Raw genomic sequence first — 25,427 nt, 5'->3', positions numbered from 1 at the left:
GCAGATTTTGAACAGCTCACCCAGAAACTGAAAAGAGGACATTCAGAAACCTGTATCTCACTCAAAACAGCATGGATAGACAGAGTATACATTGTATAAATTATCACTACAAAACCTAAAAGTCAAAGCTTGGACTGTTAAATTCACAATAAATATTCCCAGAAGGCAGAGTAATAACTCCTGTATTGTAATATGACAGAATAGTAATGTATTGTTTGCACAAGTACAGTGAAGGTCTATTAGCTGCATTTCCATTAATCAAATTCTAAAAGGTGCTCCAGGTATTATGAAACATAGCAAAACAGGCAGAGCATTTTGGAATGAAAAAGTAGAGTGCTGCAGCAGTGGCCCTCATATATAATTAACAAAAATGAACTTTCCTCTATCTGCATAGCGCCTATATCCAGAGGCACTGCCTTAATCAAACTGTTTTATTAACTCTTCAGAAGCCTTGCTCACCCTTGCAGACAGGTCTGTGGTCGCTCCAAGCAGCAAAGACTTCTGCTACGCGCTGGCAGGTAATCGTTTTGGAACCCTGCAGCACATGGTCTTCATCACAGGTAAATTGAGCAGTTGCTCCGATGCTGAGAGAGATAACAAACACCATTAACGTCTGAAAAAGCAATCAATTCCTCAAGTATGACTGTTCATGAAATATCCAATTCATTATTTATTTCATGTCATTCATTACAGGTTTGCACTGTGCGTCAAAATATCAAATTCAGTAGATAAATGAATTAATTTATCAATTTATTTATCAATTGTCCTAATACTCGATACTCACAGGGCCCAAGTTAAAAAGAGTTAAGTTAAAAAGAAAAACAATGATGCCCTTTATGCAGTGAGCATTTTTTGCACACAAACTGAACTCTATTATGTTCATATGTGAACACTAGACATATATTATATTGTAAAGTAGAGCTACAAGAGTCCAGTGGAGAGTGATCATAGACACACAGGGGTATATGATTACATGGGCAAAGAAATATTAATTCAGTTGTGAGAATTAACTTTACAGTGGCAGGTAGCAAAATCTTAACGTCCACCTGTTTCAGACAAAAATGTAATCAATGTCTGCTATGTGTCGAAGCAAATAGTCTTAAAGTGAAGATGTTTTTTTTGCTGAATGGGTGTGGTATATCATAAAATCCCTACTGAACAATATTAGCAAGAATTATATTAATCCATGACTTAAACACTTATTTAATAGATCAAACATTCCATACGTGATAGTAATATAACAAAGCTTCAAAACAGATGGAGGTTGTCATAACAAGATTAAAACTGGGTTTGCATGCACATACATTTTGTTGCCTTAATGGAATGTGACAGCATGACGTAGAATTTGCTGCATGTCGTCCACTGAAATTGGATGAAGGGCGTGCTGTCCTGCTCCCTCTCTCCTCTACATAAATCTGAGCACCGTCATTTCAGCTGTTGAAGCCCCAACTCACCTGAAGTCAGAGCCGATCCGTTTGCCATTCTCCGGCTCCCCTGGGTCGGGGCAATAATTCGACACCTGTTTGATTCCTCCTTCATTCACTGAGAGAGAAAGAGAAGGACCAAGAACTTGTACGAAAGATACTGTCATTATCAAAGCTCCTTTCAGAAAATGCCCACTACAGTGAAAAGCATTAGAATAGCAGATAACTTGTATGTCTGTTTGAACGTTCAGTGGTTATGTTTGGTAAACGAATTTGGTTTCTGAATCATGTAGTTAGACAAATTGACCTTATCTCTCAGTGTCAGACTTTCAACCGCCAGTTATTTGGCAGCGCTGTTGTGAATACATACGTGTTTTGCAATACCAGAGTGAGTGCCAAGGCTAAATGCAACTCTCCTAACTGAGCTAGACAAAAGATAGGGAAATATATCTGGGACTAAGAGGATTAAATAACCTTCAACTATCAATTGCAGGAGCTACAATAATCACTCAGTGAGACTCCATACATAATAACAGTTTAAGTATACCAGATAAGGTCTTGTAGATGTGTTTTCATATAGAGTGCAGCCTTCGCTATGGCAGGAATGTAGAGAGGTGGCTTGGAATAGGAAAACAGTTCAGTGTCTTTCTGTGCCCTGACTTTTGATAAGCTCATCTCCCCCCAAGCATTATGATCTGTAAATCAAAGACTACATGTCCTGGAAATGAAATTCATAAAATATGTAGCATCATAATTATCATTACGTTTTGTTGTAATATTTGCAATACAACGTCACCTCACACCCTCTCACAAAGACCTATCAATTTTTACGCAAGAAACTTCTTTTCTTTGACTTGTTTCATGAAGTTCACTAGTTTTAAAGTTAATTGTTGCGGGTTATAATACAGTTATGGGTTCAATTATATGCAGTGAATCCACAAGGCATATAAAGGGTCTCTTCATAGTCTTTTAAATGATATACAGTATTGTCTCGTAGAAAAGATTACAGCCCTCTGCATTATTCATGTCTCCATGCAATGCTGAATCTATGACACATAAGGTAATAAAGATTACAACCTGTTATCATTGAAGTGTTTAGCACACTGTGGAGTTTGAGGGAATTGTGCTCCAGATTTATGTTAATGACAAAGCTCCGCAAGCAATTAGAAGGCATTCACTTTGGTCTGAAGTGTACACAAATCATCTGACAAGTGAGTGGTCACTCAACCTTGACTACTGCTGTGTACACACAGTGCATGAACATAAGTCAATCTGGTGCACTGAACTAAAGAGTACAAAATGAGACAGAGGGGTTTTTTGGCTGACTGAAATGGATCATATTTAACATTTTGTTGCAATATCAACCTGATCTCACAGAATTCTGTGAAATGAACAAGGCCCCTCAACTCAAAATCTGTGGCAGTTTCATGGAATTACAAAAAATTCTGTGATTGGTCCACGAATGACTTCCATGAAATTACCACGGATCGCTAAAAATTCTGTGATGGGCCCACGGAAGAATTCAGATATAAACACGGCTAAGTTAAGGAAAAGGTTGTGGGTGGGCTTACGGTTCCGTGACACGCGGGAAGAACGGGGCGGTTGGGTTTAGAAAAAGCCGGGGCATGATCCCCGGTCTCTCGGGTGAAAGTCCTGTGTTTGACCCATCCACCACCCCAAGCAATTCTTACGCCGATTGCCGGGCTTTCATCCTACTCCCTACCATAGTCGCTCCTAATGCTGAGTCATCTTCTCATTGACTTTACATTGGCATTGTTTTTCATGGTGGCCACACAGACTTTTCACACATTCTGTGGTGGCCACATAGACTTTTCACACATTCGGTGCCACCACCACGTAATGCAGTGTTAACAGTTCGTGATCATTTCACGGATTTCAGTGAGACCAGGCTGTGCAATATACATAACTGATCTAGAGTGTTGGGACAGGATGTCTGAGACAGCAGGGGAAATGATTCATCAGAAAGAAAATTGACTGCACTTCTGCAAAATCTAGTACTGTAGCTTAATTCCTTCACCAAATGATGCAGCAAAAAAAAAAGAGACAGGAAAGAAACAAAGACCCAGAACTCAAGACCTACATAAACAAAAAATCCAAACAATGAAAACAGTTGCATAAGAAAAATAAAAGACTTACTCAAAGACAGTTTGTTAGTGTTGTCCTTTCCTGGTAATAATTTTACCCCTCTGGATTTAAGCTCTCCAGAGCTTTTCACTGGTCGAGAGCAACAGAAAGAGTTCATTAGATAAAAGAAGTTACAGTATTAGATGTGAGAAGATACAGTGCAAGTGTTTCTTTCTCTGGATTATGCTTGGTCCTATGAAGAACATCAAAATGTAATTGCTACTGGTGTACATCCTTTTGCAAAAGAAATGAGTCCAACGGTTCTGATGCATTCCTAAGGGTTGCCCTAGCAATTCTATAAAACTTAAATTAGTTTGTCATGTTTGCTTGTTCATATACTGTAACTCAGACATATTAAACACAGGATGGAAATTGATTGCTCGAGGTAGATTTAATGTTTACAGCTTTTAATGGGGATATAGTACGCAGAATCAATAAGCAGCTCAAAGACCTCAGTGATACATATTAAGACAGTCTAATTAAACACAGCAGGGGCCAGATTTCCCACCAAAAAAAAACAGGTGATGAAAGAAGCTGTAAATAATTGTAATCCTTTAAAAGTATCAACAAAAGAGCCAAAAGAAATAAATTATGCATCAAGCAAAAACAATACACATTTGAATCTGAAAATATTCAGACAATCTGAACATCTGAACTGCACTGTGTGACAACTGGTGCATTCAACCTGTTATTAAACACAATTAAGAAGTGAATCTATTTATTGATCAGATAAGGATTTTTATAAGCTCAAAAGCCCAGTGCATGATAAAACCCCACAGTGACTGTTTGTGCTTAAAAATATCTGCCCTTGACATCATAAATACCAAATGCATTTAGAAACTGATTTACTACCGTACAACGATGCTCCGCAATAGATGAGAATTGGTATTTTTCATGCAATTGATTTTATGTCTTCATTTACAGTGCGTTTACACATGCATGTCACTGAAAGTTTTTATAGAGCTGTTTAAGGTGAAGTTGCAGGTTTCATATCTGGCTTGGGGATAGGCCTTTATGGTATACAGTGGTGTGAAAAAGTGTTTACCCCCTTCCTTATTTCCTGTTCCTTTGCAGGTTTGGCACACCTTAAAGTTTTCGGAACACTCAAACCAATTTAAACAATAGTCAAGGACCACACAGTAAACACAAAATGCAATTTGTAAATGAGTGGTTTATTATTAAGGTGAAAAAAAATCCAAACCATCATGCCCCTGTGTGAAAAAGTGATTGCCCCCCTTGTTAAAACATACTATCCTGTGGTTGTCCACACCTGAGTTCAATTTCTCTAGCCACACCAAGGCCTGATTATTGCCACACTTGTTCACAATCAAGGCATCACTTAATAGGAGCTGCTTGACACAGTAGGTCCCCAGAAGATCCTTAAAAGCTACACATCATGCCGAGCCCAAAGAAATTCGGAACAATTGAGAGAGAAGTAATTGAGATCTATCGTCTGGAAAGGGTTATAAAGCCATTTCCAAAGCTTTGGGAATCCAGCAAACCACAGTGAGAGCCATTATCCACAAATGACGAAGACATGGAACAGTGGTGAACCTTCCCAGGAGTGGCCGGCCGCCCAAAATTACCCCAAGAGCGCAGCGACGACTCATCCAAGAGTTCACAAAAGACCCCACAACAACGTCCAAAGAACTGCGGCCTCTTGCCTCAGTTAAGGTAGCGTTCATGCCTCCACCATCAGAAGAACTGGGCAAAAATGGCCTGCATGGCAGAGTTCCAAGGAGAAAACCACTGCTGAGCAAAAGAACATCAAAGCTCGTCTCAATTCTCCACAACACATCTTGATGATCCCCAAGACTTTTGGGACAACATTCTGGACCGTAAGACAAAAGTGGAACTCTTTGGAAGGTGTGTGTCCAAGTATATCTGGCGTAGAAGGAACACTGCTTTCATAAAAAGAACATTATACCAACAGTAAAATACGGTGGTGGTAGTGTGATGGTCTGGGGCTGTTTTGCTGCTTCAGGACCTGGAAGACTTGCCGTGAAAAAGGAACTATGAATTCTGTGTCTACCAAGAGACCTGAGGAGAATGTCCAGCCATCTTTTCGTGTACCAAGCTGAAAGAACTTGGGTTCTGCAGCAGCAATGATCCTAAACCACACCAGCAAGTCCCCACCGAATGGCTGAAAAAAACAAAATGAAGACTTTGGAGTGGCCTAGCCAAAGTCCTGACCTGAATCCTATTGAGATGTTGTGGTATGACCTTAAAAAGGCCGTTCATGCTCGAAAACCCTCTAATGAACTGATTAGGACAATTGCAAGATGAGTCGGCCAAAATTCCTCCGGACGCTGTAAAGCCTCATGCATGTTATCGCAAACGCTTGGTTGCAGTTGTTGCTGCTAAGGGTGGCCCAACCAGTTATTAGGTTAGGGGCAATCCCTTTTTCACACAGGGCCATGATGGTTTGGATTTTTTTTCACCTTTATATAAACACCCTCCATTTACAAATTGCATTTGTGTGTTACTTGTTTTGTCCTTGACTATTGTTTAGATTGGTTTGATGTTCCAACACACTTAAGTGTGACAAACATGCAAAGGAACAGGAAATGAGTAAGCTGGCAAACACTTTTTCACACCACTGTAGTACATGCTGCACATACTGTCAATTTAAAGTCATGCCAGAGAACAATGTCAGGAAAACAGATTTTTTTTAGTTTGATAACGGGAAAAGTATATACAGTATTTATCTCTCAAATATATGGTTAACATGGCCCCTATGAAGCACAAAAGGGCCGAATGCCCTCCGCAGACGGGGTATTAATCAAACTGTTTAATATTCAGTTAACGATCAAAAACATGTTTTGTGATTACAACGTGTTTTCAAAACGATGATCCCTTTTCGTTCAAGTATGGGCCCTCTATTACAATGTGCAAATGAAGTATTCATGTCTTACCTTGATACTGAGCCCTGAAGCCTTTGTGGCGGTGGTTGCTCTCTGTCACAAAATGCAGCCGCAGCCAGTTTTTGTTGCTGATGATGGGTGCTGGAATATTCATTCCAGTCATCCTGAGTGTAAAGAGTCACATATCAAATAAATACATGTCATCTGTTTTAACTTTAAGTCAACTACATAGGTTTCTTGTCCCTAGCATCTTTGTTGCCATAATCACCTAAAAAAAAGGGGGGGGGGGGAGGTAATTGAATAAAATGAAAGAAACCATGAATGAAAACAAAAAATTGGAAAGACACACAAAAATAAGAGGTGATACTACATCCAATTCTACAGTACAGTGTGTCATGCCTGTATAAAAAATAGTGTCCTTAATGAAGACCAGATTCTAGTTAACAGAAGCTTGGGACAGGCTGAAAAAGAGCATGGTGATGGTGTTGAGCCCTGGGATCCAAAATCGGCTCAGTGGCTCAATTGCTAACTTATTATTTTGTCTGTGTGCATGTGCCCACACACATTTGTGAGTGAGTGAGTGAGTGAGTGAGTGAGTGAGTGAGTGAGTGAGTGAGTGAGTGAGTGAGTAAGGTTGGTTTTCCTTTGTAATGTCTTTGGCAGAGCCACCAAAGGGGAAGGCAGTCAAAATCAAAATGAGAGAAACAAAGATCATAGATTGAGAGAAATACACAGTAAGAAATTAATAAAGTAAAATAAAGCTATGGAAGCTGACATTTCCCTTTGTGGCTATTGCAGATTTCACCCCAACCCCACATTTTCACCTCAACCCCAAGTTCCACATGTACCAAGGTTTCTGTTTAGCCGCAATTACTTGCTAACATTACATTAGGTCTTGAGCCATACAAGGGGGATACAGTAAGAAAAAATGTTTTATGATAATAATCAGCGGTATTTAAATTTATCTGGAAAGACAATTGGCCGTGATGTAAGATATCTACTCTACAGAAAAGGAAAGAGCATGGTGGCCTCTCAGTTCCCAACTTTAAAAGATCATTTCTGGTTCATTGTGTTAAGACCCCTCCTTAATCCAGATGTGACTGTTTGCTGGCGTACCTTGGAAAGTGCTATGACAGGGCCTTGGTCACCCCATGACGTTGTTTTTGCCAATGATTCTAATAAATGGTGCCAGTGCCGCTTTGGCCCCATTATCTCTCGTCTTATCAAAACTTGGAGGTTAGCTGAAACATACTGCCGTGTAGCTTGTAACTGGCACACTTCTCCCCCATTATTCAATAATGCAGCACTCCTGAATGGTGGGAGGCCGACAACAGCCCCACAATGGGAACAAAGGGGAGTTCATCATCTAAAAGACATTTTTGGTGAGGTTGTCTTGTTACCATTCTCTGACTTACAAATGCATTCAGTCTGCCACGTTCCGCTTTTTTCTTTTACCTTCAGTTAAGGTTGGCGCTCAAGGCATACGGTGTTCCCTGGCAGAGTCTTTTGCCCATTAATCCTATTCGTTAGTTATTTACTTCTAATATACTTAAGTTATGTACTGCACAAATAAATAATTCATAGCCCATTATGCATTTTTTGTCCTTTGAAAGCACAAGGCACATATCTTCATATGTTCTGGGAGTGGTCTCCCGTTGGTCCGTTCTGGAACAATATTGCATCCAAAATTTCCACCTTGTTTAATATTATTTATTATTATATATTAATAATACTGTGCCTGTTTCTGTGGAAAACCCGAGTGCTGTCTATTTTTTTTTTCTTGTATCTCCTCCAGTGCATATTGAGTGACAAAAATGAGAAAGTCCAATTGAAAAAATGGATTCCTCACATAATGCACAGCCACTGTCTCTGCAGACTCACTTGGTCTCTCTATTTGTTCATACAGCGCGCGCACACACACACACACACACACACACACACACTTTTCAGAGATTATTTTTATGTGCTTGATTTCATCAAAATTTTAGCATTATTCACAGCATTGATTTGCGGTGTCTCAAGGACTATTGGTAGATTCTGACAAAGGTTTGCGAGACACATTAAAGAGTTCTCATAAAGTTCTCTGAGTGAAATGGGCCTGATTTGATGAGGGGTTGAAGGGAGCATGGCTATCTCATCAAAATACCAACGCAATGAATCCCAATGTGCAGGTACTGTGGCCAAATGCGGCCTTAAGGCCAGAGAAATAAATTGAAATCTCTGGTGTCTTCTTAGTTTCCCAGAGAGAAAAATTATATGTAGGTGCACCCCAGATAATGAGCGATCAATTCAAATTCATCAAAAAAGATTGGGCTGTACAATTAATTGAATTTTGATTTAAATTTCAGATCCAACAATCATCAAAATAGTATTAAAAAAAAACAAATTTGCGATGTTGTGTTTTGCATAAGTCGACTGAGGGCGACATTATTGTTCATATTTTGGCACATTTAGTAATGACAGTAGGCTAGTAGTTAGTAGTGGTCATAGTGAGTGAAAATGTGACGTGAGATGCATATTGTGTTATGTATCTGGAAATGTTCATTAGCTGTGTAACGTTATGTGTGAGTATGTAAAGCTGAACAATAGTAAAACAGATTTTATTCTGATCCAAAGACTTTTTGAGATAAAAGACACTAAAAGATTATACACTGGACACTATCCATTATATCCAAAGATAGAGTATTCATGATATTTTGGTCAATATTGAAATTAAGATTTAACACAATTATTATTTTTTCCATAATCAGGCAGCTCTACCAAGTGAGTTTTCTTTTCCTCCTACACATATTCTATAATGTCTTACAAGAGGGAGTAATTGAAAGAATATTTTCTATGATGTTCAGGAGCTGTATACTTTGGTCAGTATATCCAATTGCTGCGTACATTAATTGCCCTGATGGAATACCTCGACCAATTGGCAATTCACATTCCTTCAATTAAACATTGCATTCTCTGCAGTCTGACTGCAGTAAAAGATAGCTTTTGAGGCATTTTGATTTGTATATTTTGCCTAGGAAGAACAATAATAAATCCCAAGAAGAAGAAATTGGATCTAATACACATGGTAATTTAACCAAAGTTTGTAATTTAGCTGCAGGTCACCTCTTGCTCTCAACCTGCTTTGAATATTGTAATCATCCTCTGACAACCATTTAGCCTCTATGTTAGAATAGGATTGTTCATATTTAGTGAACCAAAAAATTATAGCCAGATTGCTCAGCGAAACAGTATTGTATTCCAAAAGCCCCGGCTTTCTTATTATGTTAATACCATACAGAGTCAACGTTACAGTTCATATTTAGAAACATCTACAAATAAACTGAATAACAGAAAGGTAGAAAATAAGGTGTACTTGGAGAGAAAGGCATAAGACACATTTTCTGAAAAATTACAAAGTATATAAGCAAAAAGTGTATCTAATATTCGCAAACCCTTTCAGGTTTTTTGTTCTGTGTCCTTATTTGAAATAATGAGTGACGTGTAATCTACAGCTTGTTGTTTTTGCCCTTTGTGAACAGGGCTGTAGAATCACATTAAAGGTCAGAAGAATAACAAAGAACTGTTTTCCTTGGTCGAGCCAGACTCCAATGTTGGCTTTTGTAAAAGGAAACTGAGATTTCTTGTCTATTTTCACAGTGATTGATGTGTAGACTCACGCCAACCTTCTCCAGCATGACAACAATTGGATCAATAAACTTATTTGCAGAGATCTGAAGAAATCTTCAATTGATATAACGATAAAAACTTCTAAGAGGTGTCAGAAAAACATATTTCTTGCCCTACAGTCTTATAATTTAAGTAGTTTCAACTTTTAAGAATTGATTTCAGTATCATCTATCATCCACTTTCAGGAAAATGGCTGAATAAAATAGGCAGTTCAAAATGTTCCTACATTTCTATTTTGCAACTATTACATATGTTAAAATTAAAAGAATATTTAAATACCTTCAGTAATTACATGTATGTGAAATACATGCACTGATCTCAATTATTAACTCTTGCAAATTATCTGCAATTTGTATTCTCCGGGGATCACTGTATCCTTAATTTGCACATTTCTGCATTAGAATTTTTACTTGTGTATTACCTGATACATCTGTAATACCACAGGATGAGAGACGATAACAAGTTAAGTTGGGTAACGCTTTTAAATCTATTTGCCTGGAAAGGGCCAAGAGGAGATGTTAAATTTTGCTAACGTTGAGGTTCCGGGCTGTCAATCATTGTTAAGCAGCTCTAAACCACGAGGGCACATTGACAGTTTGCTTGTCTCCGCCTGCAGCTGGTGCTATATGTTAGGATGCTTGAAAGTGTAGCTGTCCAATGGCCTTGTACACAGTCGGAGACACTCATAAAAAGAGAGGGAGCAAGAGCAATGAATTTTATGGGCATGCGAGAATTGCTTGCCCTGAAATGTGTTTGTTTGCTTGTCTGTTTGTTTATCTGGACGAGTTGAAGTCATCTCTCTAAATTCTAGCCCCACTGCACTCAAGCTCACTCAGTCCTACTTGGATTGCTGGGCTTAAAACAAGAACTTGGCCTGACAGCCTCTTACATTGGTGACATACAATAACATCTTTTTGGAGTGTCAAAGTAATGCATTGTGACCGCTCACCACACACATGTAACAACTCACACTAATGAAGGTGCTGCTTGTTAAACTGCTTTGCCTGATAATTAAACACAGTATGTGTCTTGTTTTATCCTCTCCTTGGACATTGGACTGCAAACAACTTAAGTGAAGATGTCAGTTCACTCTTCGGGGTTAGGACGCCGTAGTCATAATCTGTGTCATGTCCTGCCTCCTGCACGCTCTACCCAGGCGCCACCCTTAATCTTAACCGAAATTAATTATTTTCAGTAAGTGAGAACACATCGGACATGGACAATATCCCATTGTGTGCTACTGGTGTGAAAAGGAAACTCTGCTATGATGTTGTCCGGAGTTCATATGTGAAGATGGCTCATGAAAATATTCCCTGATGGCAGACAGGGTCACAGGAAAAAGTATGGCATAATGTAATTTTTCCTGACATCTTTGTAATTGCTGGGACCGTAAAAAAAGTTAAAGGGATACTTCACAGATTGTTATTAAGCTTTGTATCAGTAGAAACTTGGTAGTATTTTTGAATGGCCGCGCTTCCCTCCCTAATGTCAACCTAAAACTAGATTTCTCTGTATTGTGGATCTGGAAAACAGCTTCTGAGGACGCAAAAATTGTCATTTAGCATCATTGGAGGCATTTTTGCCCAGAGGCTGTGGACTACAAGCCAGCTAGTTCCGCACGTTTTCAACCCGCCCATAGGGGGTTGGACTTTTTACCCGAAGCGAACTGAAGCGAGTCATGTGTCAGTCATCTTGGAGTTGAGCTACACTAGACGGCCAGCTGTCCGATCCGTCCTGCTTTCAACAGACAACAAACTGGACGACATCAAACTTCAACGAAACTCCCAAAGCCAGTTTAGAGACTGCTGTGTTTTTGTTTTTGTGGAAACATAGCAACTGTGTCAGCTATCTAGCTACCAGGCCTGCTAGCCTTCTGACAGATGCTGCTCTGTCGGGTAAGACTCGTGGAGGTGGACTGTGTTGGACTGGTGCAGAAATGGGGTACTTTTATTCAACTGCTGCTAACCGCTGGTGGACTTTGTGACTTTTAAATGTTGACCATTCTACATTCCATGCAAATTCACGGCTGTTTTTATACTTTGTGTTTACAGCCCACCATGCGCTAATGCTACTGTACCCTATAATATGTCTGCACTAAATGTAGCCCGTTTCGTATGTTGTTTTTTTATAATGTCGTTTTTTATATATTTTAGATGTGTAACACCACTTGAGCCACAATGAAACGTTATTTTGTGTACGTATATGGTTGAAATGACAATAAAAACACACTTGAGTTGAGTTGAATACCTCACTGTCTATGTCAGTATATGGTAGGTGTGGCTTGGGAGTGGACTCGCAGAGCAGCGACTCAAGTGCATTCTGGAATTTGGTGTCTTTCATTCACATGAGCCAAAAACACATTTTCTGGCTGTTCTCAGCCTAGAAGGCACCAATTTCTAAAAAAATTCACATTTCTACTACATAAGTGACCCAACTTAAAAAGGTCTTTCAACGGTGACATATCCCGTTAATGAATAGACCGTATAATAAAACCCTGTTATAGACTAAAGTGACAAAGTATTCTCTGAATGTATGTAATATGTATAGCATGTTAGATGCCATAAATATTGAAAGACAAGAGACATTTTTCGAAAAACTCAACATTTGTGTTTTGATGTCATTTCCCAGCATACAGTTTATTTTGGTTTAAGGTAATCCATTCATGGTATTAACTAATTTGATTATAATGTTATAGCTGTGATAATAGAATCACTAAAATGCACTATAAGACTACTACTACTGCCAATGGAAAAAAAATCCTCTACTATGGTATGTTTAAAAAAAAAAATGTTTAAATTGAAATACGTTTGTAGATGGTTTTATTTTGAAGACCCTAGGAAGTAAACTGTCAAGTATATCTTGTTTTTTGTCCCTAGGTTTAATGTGAACATGAGATGTCGGTTGCAGAAGTATCTTCAACGTGTGAAGAGATCATGACCAGAGCATTAATTAATAATAAAAAGGAGTAGCAATAAAATGTTTGTAAACAATTAACCACTTTTAGCCATTTTTCTTTAATTCTGAAAAGCAGGAGACACAATAAAACACAAAGCATTTGCCACTGGGGCTCTGAAAGGCATTTCTGTCAGTGAAAGAGTTCAATTTGGAGCTTTTATACCTAAGAGAAGAGGGTTACCTGATGGTCTGTCATAACACATCAGTGTCATCCCATATCAGCTTCCTGTCAAACTCTCTTAAGATTCGTCAACATACAATACTTAGCAGTCATCACCACACTCAGAGCGCCTCTCCTTTTGACTCTCTCCGCCTCTCAATGACAGTGTCTGCCTCTCTCTCTCCTTCTGACTCTGGATGACAATTCTCAGGGACAACAAAGCTTGTAGCTCAGTGATTGATTAGAGCTTCTTTCAGCCAATTATAATTAATGCCCGGCAGGATCACATAAACCTGGCAAATGCTCCCATTCACTCAGGACGTGGAAGAGATGGATAATCCCAGCCTCAAGGTTGGGGGTCAAACCTATTTCATATTTCCTTGTTTCACTTTGGAGTTACTTCTACATAGAGCCAAAACAGAAAGCCATAAACCAGTGTCTAAAGGCTGCTTTTCAAACTAAATTCTGTTGAAGATTTGTAATTCATGTGCACTTTGAATTGTAAAGCAGGGAACCATGTGTCCTCTCTTTGAATTTATTTAATTCAACCAGAGCGACAAGGCATATTTAACACTTTTTGCACACAACTGTCCATGAAAATTCATTAACAAAAAGGTACATTTTCATGCCAGTCAGCTGTTTTTTTCCTTAAGTTTCCAATACATGAGGCTGATTTTAGAGTGCTGCTCTTATAAAACATTACATGCTCAACCATACACTAAGAACCTTTGTTCTTTGCATGCTTCAAGATCACACACCAAGCAGGCCTCCTTGTTATACCAAGAACCAAGACAAAATCCTAAGGCAATACAGCCTTGTTTTACCAAGACCCCACATCTCTTTGGAAGAGATTTAGAGCTGCTGACACAGTAGCTCTCGTTCAATCTGTCAAAACTTAATTCTCTCTATAAGTGCCCGTAACCTTTTGTTTTTGTAATGATTAAATACACAGTAGTCCAGTCTCTATAGGGCACGGTAATTACTAGATAGGTAAATTAATATTACTGAACATAATGTAATCTTATTATTGGATTATACTGTAATCCCATTGATATAGTTAATTGTACTAACTACTGTACTACACCATACTGTTCATTTTTGTAATTGCCTTTTTCAAACCTACAGCTCTTTTATTGCACCCCCAGCCATTAAAGTGATGGGGGATTTCTCTTTGTATTTCTGTTATTTTCTATATGCATACGGAATTTTTCCTTATATTTGAAGTTTGGTCCGGGTTTGGAAGTGCAGCAGTGGGCCTGTAAAACCCATTGAAGCATTGTTTGTAATATTGGGCCAAAGAAATAAATATAACTTTACTACTTACTTTATTGGAACTTTAATTTGTCAATCAACTGACTTCATACTTACGAAATACACTAATTGTGATAAAAGTGATAGCAACCCTGGATTTTAAAATGTACTTTAGGGCCTACATTCGATTTGGCAGCACTGTTTTCTAACAGAACATAGGCCATGATTTCAGTTTTACTACAGCACTAAAAATTCTTCTCTTGAGAGAATTTAGTACATGTTATCTCTCTACTAACTAATGCAACGCTTGATCTTCACTTTAACCAAATCTCACCATTCTGTGTGCACACACACACACACACACACACACACACACACACACACACACACACACACACACACACACACACACACACACACACACACACACACACACACACACACTTTTCATCTGATGAAATACAAGCAAAACACACCATCACTACTCGTGACAGATCAACTCACCAAATGGTTGTTGGTTCAGATCCCTCTACTTCCAAATAATCAGACTTCTCCTCCATTTGAAATTCAGTGAAAACCAGGGAGATGGTATCCCCCGGATCTGCCAGGATGGTCCATTTACACTCCCCACTGCTGCCCAGGCCTCCAGCACCTCCACCAGCGCCAGGGGAGTCACCACTGGGGAAATCAAAGCTGGAGATGAGCCCACTGGAGCCCCTTAGGGTGCCACCGCACGTGTCTTCCGCTGTCAGTTACCAAAGAGATAGCAGGGTGGGGAGGGTGAGGGGAGAAAAGACACATGGTCTCTGGGTTATTTCAGAGCTTTTACTCAAAGTTCAAAATGGAAAAAAGAGGCTTCAAGCATAAAACATTTGCACCTGTCCCCTCAGATACATGCAAACTAGAGAAAGACCGATGTGGAAGCTAATGTTAGAGCTACACAAGCCATTTAGACAAACTATTTCATTTGTTTTTCACACATCCAGTTTGTTGAGTCCCATTTATACAGCTAATTCAACAACAATTATGCTAACAATATAAAACATGAGATTAAAAAGGTTGCAATTGTTGTCTTCACACTGGCAACAGTGTGGTATTCTGACAATGGGCAGAACTATTTAACAATTAGTGGTGTGCTAATTCTGTCACAATTGAATTTCCTTTGGTGCAGTTGGTAGGAGGAAAAGTCCTAAATATATATTTTGTGCTTTTTCTCTCTCTTTCTTGTCTCCACCCTCCATCCAAGAGTCAGTAATTCATCAATGTGTCTTCCAAGCCCACTCATGTTTCAGGAAACAAACAAATAGTGATAAACAGGGCTTGTAATGCTGTGAAATTGTTTATTTTTTCTCCAATGTGGGAAGCACGGTACGTCAGTTGAATGTTAATGCACTCTACCATAACAGTGGCTTGCTCTTTCACTCCACGTCCCTTTTCCCTTCTCTCCCCCACCCCTTCTTACATCTCTCCACCTCACTCTCTCCATTCCTTTCCTCCGAGCCCTCTCAGATCTTTCTACTATTACTCACCACCCGCCACTCTACCCCTGTATCCGTTTTTTCTCCCTTAAGAATTCTAATGATGGCAGGGCTTTCACAGTTTTCACATCATTTAAGACTAATATGTGACACTCAGCTGTGCTAGCTGAAACCTTTGATGGCTCAGTGCTCCACTCAGGGCTGTCAGAGCTGCCAGCCTTAGAAAATTCCTGTATGCTGCATTACACGATTGGTCAAGGAACAAGAAGCGGGTGTATGAAATTCAAAAGAAGATAAAGAAAAAAGGGGAGAAGATGGGAGAGCAGGAACTACTAGTTAGCTTGATCCATGTCCTTTGACACATTAACTGAAGCACAGCAATTGATCAAAGTATTCATAGGAAGGGCAGAAAAGGATCATATATGATTCACATCAAGGGCTGACTCATTTGCACACTACACCAAGGGCAGTCTATCGTTTGTTGAATAGCTGCAGCCTTGTAACAACAAAAGCCTGTGAAGTCATAATGATTTGTTTTTGGTTTGGATCGCCATCTCCACCTTATGACACTTCCCATGAATGACAAATTGTATATCCCCTCAATGTATTTAAGACAACATTCCAACGAGAGCCCAGCAGATTTTTTGAGTAATTGGCTATGGGCTAAAATTAAACTGATATTATTAAAGTGCTGCAAGTCTGACCAAAGGAGCCATATTACTTTTTAACATTGATGACAAACAGGGGGGCAGCGTAAAGGGCCCTAATGGCTGTCAAGACAAAAAGAGCGAGAAAGACGTGATGAAGAAGTGTTAGATAATCAGAGATGCAGGGAGGACTGGAGTTGAACTGGAAAAAGACAAGTGGAGAGAAAATAAAGAGTGAAAAATAAAGTAAGATTAGAATTTTTGCAAGAGACAGATAAACAGAGAAGGAGCAAAAGGGAAGGAAAAGGAAAAATAAAATGTCTGAGTAATGTCAGAAAACTTCTACAGGCAAGCTTAAAACACATCTTTGCAGTTCACACCCACCCAAATATATTAGTGACTCCTCTAAACGACTGCAAATGTAATCTGTCTCAGATCATCACATACTTGTCCTAAGCTAGTCCAACTCATTCAGATGGTATATCACCCCTCACCAACTCTACACTCTCTACTGATGCGGTCATAAGACCAGAATTCAGACCTTAAGTTTAAAAATAAATCAAATGAGTTGCTTTGGTGTCTGGATAGCTCACCTGGTAGAGCGTGGGCCTCATGTAGAGGACCTGTGTCCCTTTGCTGCATCTCATTCCCCCTCTTTCTCCCCCTTCATGTCTAAGCTGTCCTATTAAATAGAGGCCTAAAATGCCAATAATCTTTTTTATAAAAAAAGTCTTAAAATGGCATCCCAGCTTATAAATCAAACAGTCATGACTATATCGTAAGTTTTTCAATATAGTCGATTTTGAATTTAACCATTTACAATTCAACAAGTATCACAATTTTGGTGAGGGTTAAAGCTGGTTATCAGTAGGTGCTCCTATCACACAGTATCATGATGGAATCACCAATCCGTTATTCATAATAATACGTTTTACAGCATCTTCAAGCTAAAAATAATTTTTGGCTTCATTCTTCCGCTTTGCTTTCCCCAAGACTTCTCCACTTTTGCAGCTAAAGAGATAACCAAACAATTCCCCCAGTCAAAGTGAATTTATTAGAAAATGAAATGTAATGTCATAAAACATTTTTCGTAAATGAGTTACTTAAACGTTACAATTTACACATTAAAACATCTAGCAATGAAGAGTTTTTTTAATTTATTTTTTTAAACATGAATATTAGCAAATGATGCATATACTTTAGCATTTCTAGGGGACAACTATGTCTTGGCAGGTGTATTGTTCAGGACCCAAGGACGTGCAGTGTCTAGTGTATAATACTACCAATACCACCGGCCAAGCAATCTACCCTTTCCAAAAAGGCACGTTTACATCGGTCCCTTTACTTGTATTATTATTATTATTATTATTATTATTATTATTAGTTGAAGGAATAGAACTATAATATTTATCAGAGAATCTGCAGGGCATCTGCTAGTGCCATAGGACATTGTACAAAGAAACTTGATAAAATCAATCAAATAACATAGCAGTAAGACTCTGTACTGTAGATAACTATAAATTAAGTTAGGTAGTGAGGTGCATGCAGACAGTGAGCAGAAACCACATGCAGCCATCCAACACAGTTTATGTTCTGGGTTTTGACTGGAAGGCGTGAATGTTGCCACAAATGATACCACTGGCATTATCATAGAAAAGAAAGAGACAATGACTAGACTCTCCCATAAACCGTAAACAAAAATGAAAGCCCATTTTGTTCCGCAGATATTTCTACACCAGAATAGGATGCTGGAACAAATAAAAAATAGCTCCTTTATAGTTTCCTCTGAAGTGGTTTCCATGATAACAGACTTGCTCTCTGATGATTGTTGAACATCATTCAATACAGGTGGTGTCAGCAGAAAAGCCAAGTGCAAGAGTGTGAGTGAGAAGTAAAGAAGGTTAGGTATGTAGCGTGGAAATAGTAAATATGGCGATGGTACCTGCCCATTGTCTGCAAGCAACTTTAAAGAGACTTTTTAGTTTAATGAAAAAAGCTTTTCATTGGTTTGTGTGCTATGGATTAATTACCAATATTGCAGCACAGGGCTTCCTCAAAAGGGCACTGGATAGATTTCCACAACCAGGTTTAATGATACCTCACTTATAACTTATTGTCTACAGTAGCCAATTAAATAGCACAGGGAAATTTGGAGGATGCTTGGGAGTACTTCATTATTGTACAGAAGTGCTACGACAGGTTTCTTAGCCGTGTCTTTGAGAAGCATCCATGCATGGTAGTGTAAATCATGAATCGGCAAACTGCTGTCTCAGGCTCAAAAAAAGCTTTGCTGCTTGATAATTTTAAAATTGCTTCCACTGGATAATGCCTTTCAGGTTCCATATATTCACAGGCAGCATTTCATTGGGCTGCAAGGCAGCATTTAAGGTATAGTGTGCCAACGAGGTTTGGTGACATAAAAGACACAGAGTCCTGGGCAACGTGTTCCCGAGCAAATCATTAGAGCATGCTCTGGATTTAAAGACGAAGGAGGATCTGTCTCTTTTAAAAACGGTGGCAGTGTGAAAAAAAAGAGAAAAGATGGTGGTGAGGATTAGGACTGCTTTAGCTGAGCTCATTTACATCCCCAGCATCAGCAATCTAATGCTACTTGAGGAGGGATTAAGCCTCTCTCCCCTTGACTTTCATCAGATATACAACACTTGTCTTTCTACTTAGAAATATTCACCCAAGGATAGAAGGAAGGAACTCATGTATACACCTTAGGTTTTTCCTTTGTAATAATCCCTGTATTAATGCAAAGTAGTGACTATGTCTATTGTAAATCCCTCGTTTGCTCAGCTGCAAGTCATGTTAAACATTGACAGGGTTGAGAAGCAGGAAAAAGAGGATAAATGGTTGCAGAGATGCAATTCAATATGTATCATGCATATTGCTGGGAGTCATTTTATTAAGATGACTATCTCTCTGTAATTTCAAGTTTTTAAATTAATAATAAAACAGGATGATTCAATGAACATTATGGCACCACACAATCACAATGTTACATATGGGCAAGGGATATACAGTATGTCATTTTGTTCTATAAAAAATGCTTCTCATATCAGTCTTTTTAAATCAATGAATATTGAATATCAAGTATCAGGATCAAGTTGGTAACCTAATTCCTAATCCAAACACTATCACAACGGTTGACTGCCCTCATGGAGTTGATGTAAGCATTTCTGGCAGTAGTTTGGTGAAGATATTATTATATCAATTCTAACTGTGGCGGAGAACTCGGCTCTCATTTTGACTGAAAAATCTCGCCATGGGTAAGTACAGTTTAAATTTTTGGAATTCTCAATGTGATTAGCAGAGAGAACTGCATGTTTGGTCCAATCACATTAAGACATGGAAATGTTTTAAAGGTGCAAGGTTTTTCTGTGACCTAATTCTCTTATTCTTTTGGACAGGGGCTGGCAGCAAGAATGACAGTGTATCAATAGACCATATTCACATTTTACCACACTGTCCCTGTTTGCTGTCTCGCTGCCTGGTTTAATGAATGTTCAGAGAAAATTTAGATGGAAGGAATCAAATGGGCACCTGGGACGGGCAGTAGCAACTCCCGATTAGAATAGCCATTAATTCTCCATTTCACTGCCTTTCTGCTTTGAGTTAATAACGTCTGTTTTTTGGAATGCAAGTCTTTCAGTCTTTTTAACTCCATTAATATCGACTTACTTGTTTTTTGTCTTTCTGTCAACCTTTCAAGCTCTACAGTGTTGTCACCTTTCAAAGCGAGAGTGACACAGGATAAACATGTTTATGGTTCATCTAAAACGGGATAATACCTGACATTATGATGGCTTCAAACTAACTACAGTATAATATGGGATTCTTGAAACCTTGCCAGTCACTCAAATCCATTTAAGACACACATTTTGATTTTCTCATTAACAGATACATAAGCATGATGGTTGTGTGTAGGTTGTTTCATAATGAGTCAAACTAAGGAAATCAAATACTAAATTACACCACTTCCTCCATACGGACTTCCACATTGTGCCTTCACGGTAAAAACTTACAAATGCCACTTTTAATTGAATCAAAGTTGATAACTCTGTCCACCAGATACACTGTGTGTATATCTGATAATTCCACAGTTTAGTGATGAGGTTTAATATTGGTCAAATCTGGGTTCTATCACTTCATTATCCTGCTTTAAACACAGCATTTGTAGTGAAATATTATATTGTATGTCTCCTTGCACTTTTCCCTTTCCTCTTTCCCTCGGTCTTTCTGTCAGCCAGACTTTGGAAGTTGGATGAGGATGGAGAAGGGAACTTGGATAAATATAAAAGAGAGACAGATAGTAACAAAGGGCAGGTGACTGGTTAAGAGACTGATGGTGTTGGGAGACGGTGGGGGGTAAAAGGTGGAGAGGGGAGAGATTTTGTGCGGCTGTTAGTTTTGTATGAAACAATTGATGAGCAGAAAGGGCAGAATCTCTGAGGAAATAAGATCAAAAGACCATCTGCCCACATATAGGAGCTGGGCTAGATTTAGTCAAGAGAGAGAGTGTGGCTCAAGCAGTGCCCAAGCCTGAAAAGGAGTGATTTCTGGCCTGTGGCAATAGAGGCTAACACCATCCTTAAAATGGAAAGGAACCCTCCATCTGCAGCTTTTTGTTTCCTCAAAGATTGCCATTTCTCAAACATTTGCTGTGCCATTTTCTTTTTGCTGTGCCTTGCACTGTAGAATGAATTGGCATGAGCAAATATGCGTTGCTAGCTCTGGGAATTTGTAGGATTGTTTATTGAAATGAGAGGGGCTATCTTTAACTCTTAGTATATACTCTCTTCGGATGAGTTTGCACTCTACACCTAGTAGTCCACCAGCATCAAAATGTATTAATTTATTAAATTAAGACATGTTGGCATTTCTTGCTTTTCCTTTAAATATAGAAAATTATAAAAATCCATCTGCGTAAATAAAGAGGGAAAATCAATGCAACACAACAGAAAAACATCGGCCAAATTGTGAAAATTATTTAAATTTAACAATATATTAACAATTTAAAGTACTTAAATATATAATAAGTATGTTGCCAGTTGCAAGTGTAATATGTTTACTAGCTATCACGTGCAGTGAATGGTTAATATGCTTTTACATCCATTTTGGTGAACCCAGAGAGAAAATATGGCATTTTAAAAGTAGCCTACATTTACGGCAACCAGATGACGGTAGACTACAGAGAAAGTGTGTTATTTTTACATCCATGTCGGAGTAACAGAGGGAAAATATTTTAGTCAACAGTAAGTGGAACCAAATTGTGTGTTCTAATCCAGTCCGATTCCTACCGGTTGCGTAGGAACCAGAACAAAAACCGTGTTTCGGTACCCAACCCTATGCTTAAGTCTTTCAAGCAAGATGTTGTGATCCACTGTATCAAAAGCTGTGTTATGGTCCAGCAGCACCAAAACCGGGCATTCAAAGGGCTTGACCTGTAAAATCCTCCATCGCTTAGAGCATTTTCACCAGGGGATGGTTACAAATGTACTGCTATTAATTATTTGTCTTTTACACACACACACTTGTAATCTGGTTAACAGTCAAAACAACCCCTTTTATTGTTTGGTCACTTTTCCTGAGGTATACAGAAAATGTACTGGTTAAAAAATGTCCACCACATGTAGCTTTTTACCATATTTGTGTATCAGCTGTCTCAGCATATTCAACGTGGTAGGAGAGGGAAAACTTTAGACATTGCAGTTTTCACAGTTTCACTAATTTCATTTTAATTTCACGTCCTCTAGACTGTGGCCTGAGATCGGTTTTTCTCTGACGTTCCTTCGGTATATGGTCAAGTTGCTACCATACAATGTACAATGGCTCTGGAGTTGGTGAGTAACCACAATGGACTAAAAGTGTATTTATTTTTTACAGCCCAATATTTTTATATAAAAATAAAACTTGATGAGCTTTTAATTGCTTGCTTTGTAGCCTATGCAGTCCGAGAGTAGAGGTGACTAAGACATCAGCAAAGCAGCAGAAGGAGACAGCTCAACAAATATAGAAAAACATTAAATCAGAAAAACATTCTAAGAAGAGGTGCCCAAAAACTGTACTCATCTTGAGTCAGCAATTTAAGTACAGCCCAAGTGGCAATGCAACAATCTATTAGATGTACCGCTCCTGCAAACAGCATTAATGTATTTAAGCTTCTTACTCTACTTGGAATAAATATTTAATTAACCTTTTGAGCTATAGAGGCTCTAATCAACTTCTTCAACATGATTAAAATCATTCCAGCCCATTAGAGTGCAAACAAATTTACAGATCTAATAAAGATTTGTGCCAGACAATACTACACCAGTCACCCAATCACACGCCATCAAGCAGTCAATCATGTCTTAGCAATTAACGTAAAGCAATTCAATCAAACTACAAGAGGTCAAAACATACCAATCACCTGCTCATTGAAAATGTCTTAGAGGAACCCTAAAATGGGAAGATAACATGTATTCTCCAGGGTACCCTACAGTCACTTTGTAGAGCTGGGAGTAAACGTTGGCAGTAGGGCTGTAACAATATGGGACACTAAGATCCACAAACCTGTGTGGCAGAGTGAGAAGGCAGAATCACGACACACCACTTCAAACTCCCAGAGTTATCCTTGCCGTCCAGATGACAGTATCTCATTGCAAGTTGCGTTTTAAGCTCCTTTTTTCTGCTTGTAGAGAGCTACGTGACACATGAAACTATATTGATGCAGACCGGCGAGTGGAGAGTATACCAGGCAGACACACAGCTGACAACCTGCTGTTGGAGGTGCTGGAGATAGGCTCGGACATACACGCCGTGGGCCGCTGTGGACTTGTGTCAGTCCCGCAAGTGGATTCAGGGAAGTGGCTGCGTGTGTCCGTCAATGAACAAAACATCAACGCCGGTACAAGCCTACAGCTGTCCGCAGACACTGAGTGAGTAAAGCACAGGAAAATCCGTTTCCTGTGCTTTCTTACTAGCTGGTCAGTTAACCCGAGTTAAACGCTAGCTATCAGTGAACAGAAGGTAGTGTCTGGTGTGTGCGCCAGTGTTTATGCGTTTGTGTGTCGGCCTGCCCCCACATTTGGTGATTTAAATTTAGTTTAATTTAGGACTCTTCATAGTACTGTAAAACAGTAGCCATTTAATTTATTCTGTAAATGTAAGTGAACTTGATTGAAGAAGAATTTTCAACATGCTCAAATCATCTCCACAATGGAGTTTGCTTTTCAACAGTATTTTGTTACAAAGAAAAATGTTATAGCTTTGGCTATTTCAGTATTTTACCGAGGTATGTTTATAATGTGCATAGTTAATATTGTTCTTTGGTGTGTACACAGGTTTTTCAAATGTTATTTAATAAAAATCTCTTCTTTTTCTCAACCCCCCCAAAAAAGACAGAATTGAGGTTTGTATCGAATCGTTGGTCAAAATTTGTGATGTGAACCAAATCATGGGTTTGGTGTATTGTTACATCACCTTCAGTTAAAATCATTAGTAACTCATTTTCAATAATAAAACATCCTCACCTCTGCAGATTGGCACAGGGAAGTCCCACACTGACACCTCAGCTGCGTTGGTCACACAGGTGAGGAGTGAATGTCCGTCCAGGACGTAGCCGGTGACGCACCGGTAGCGAATCTTGTCACCTACGTTGAATTGAGTTCCATTCAGTATGCCTTTGGGTGGAACCCCTGGGTTACCACATGAGCTGCTTCTCAGCTCTGGGAAATAGAAAGAGAAGACAGTATTGTTAAGAATAACACTGTGTTGCTGTATAAAATATCTAGCAGAGTGTTTCCTAAATGTTGTCTCTAGTCATGTAAGCAAAGTGATTAGGTTGTATTTTTTACAGTTTTGGCTACCTAAAAGATGTGATATTTGAGCTGGTTAGTCACCTCAACTTAAGCGTTAGGAGTATTATACATGGTTACTAGCTGGTAAATGTTCAGCACAAATCTGACATTTATGCCTCAGATGCTTATATATGTCTGAAGAGCTAATATTATCTTGGGATAGAATATAAATGCACTACTCAGTGAGTGGTGAAGTACCGCAGTAGTGTTTAACTCATCTCTTTAGATTTAGAGTCCACAAAATAACAAATATATAACTGGGAGGTGCAATAAGGGGCAGAGAAAACTGGTACATTGGCACAATGTGAAAAAAACAGCAAGCAACAAGGTAGTAAAAACAATGGCAAGAGGACCTTAAAAGAAGAAGCTACAGCTGCAGAGTATAATTATTTTTCCTGTAAACTCCTGAATGGCCAAGTTGCTTAATAGTAGGGACAGATGTCAAAACATATTCCTCATCACAAAAAACAACAAAAAAAACAACAACATTTAACATGAATAGTGGGCTTTCATAGGAATGGTCATCTAACTTTTAGCACATTTTACTGTGCATCGATAACTGTCAATGAGTCATCAAATGACATCTGCTGACATGACACATCTTTTATGTTACTACCGGAAGTCTATTGTGTTCCAAAACAAATCATTTTTGCTGTACACATTTTCTTTTAACCCTGGAAAATAGTAACTATAATTGTAAAATCTACAGTAGGCATGTATATTAAAAGATTTTTGAAATTGAATGTCTCCATTAATCATGGTACAAACATGGTAAATAACGGCATGTAACAACAAGCATATGAAACTATGAAAAATAATATTACCTGTACAAAATTGTATTCATATTGTTTAATATCCCTTGGCAGACAACTTTTTGAAGATGGCATATTGCAGTCGAGCATCTTCTACTAGTTAGCCATTTCAAAGAAATTGCTATCATATTATGCTCATGCGCTGACAGAGCCAAAGTATTTATGATCAATGTAT

At 38.7% G+C, this 25,427-nt stretch overlaps 1 protein-coding gene and 1 long non-coding RNA gene across 3 annotated transcripts in view; one reads left to right on the top strand and one right to left on the bottom strand.

Annotated features, from left to right (window-relative positions):
• Nucleotides 1-25,427, bottom strand: part of LOC116690735 (CUB and sushi domain-containing protein 3) — a 286,959-nt gene that overhangs the window by 214,972 nt on the left and 46,560 nt on the right. For both annotated transcript variants that reach the window (XM_032517890.1, XM_032517891.1), the window contains exons 4-9: nt 24,114-24,308; nt 14,973-15,213; nt 6,485-6,597; nt 3,582-3,659; nt 1,455-1,542; nt 460-584 (exon numbers count right to left, since the gene is read on the bottom strand). In XM_032517890.1, the coding sequence (XP_032373781.1) occupies nt 460-584; nt 1,455-1,542; nt 3,582-3,659; nt 6,485-6,597; nt 14,973-15,213; nt 24,114-24,308 (840 nt within the window). The remainder of the gene's footprint in view (nt 1-459; nt 585-1,454; nt 1,543-3,581; nt 3,660-6,484; nt 6,598-14,972; nt 15,214-24,113; nt 24,309-25,427) is intronic.
• LOC116690760 (uncharacterized) lies at nt 8,677-21,811 on the top strand. Its single transcript, XR_004332358.1, has 3 exons — nt 8,677-8,691; nt 9,841-9,846; nt 21,658-21,811. It is a non-coding gene; the product is annotated as an uncharacterized LOC116690760 (long non-coding RNA).

This window comes from Etheostoma spectabile, chromosome 6 (genome assembly GCF_008692095.1).
Source record: "Etheostoma spectabile isolate EspeVRDwgs_2016 chromosome 6, UIUC_Espe_1.0, whole genome shotgun sequence".
In the NCBI taxonomy this organism is placed as follows: domain Eukaryota; kingdom Metazoa; phylum Chordata; class Actinopteri; order Perciformes; family Percidae; genus Etheostoma; species Etheostoma spectabile.
This window is presented reverse-complemented; position numbering and strand designations above follow the sequence as displayed.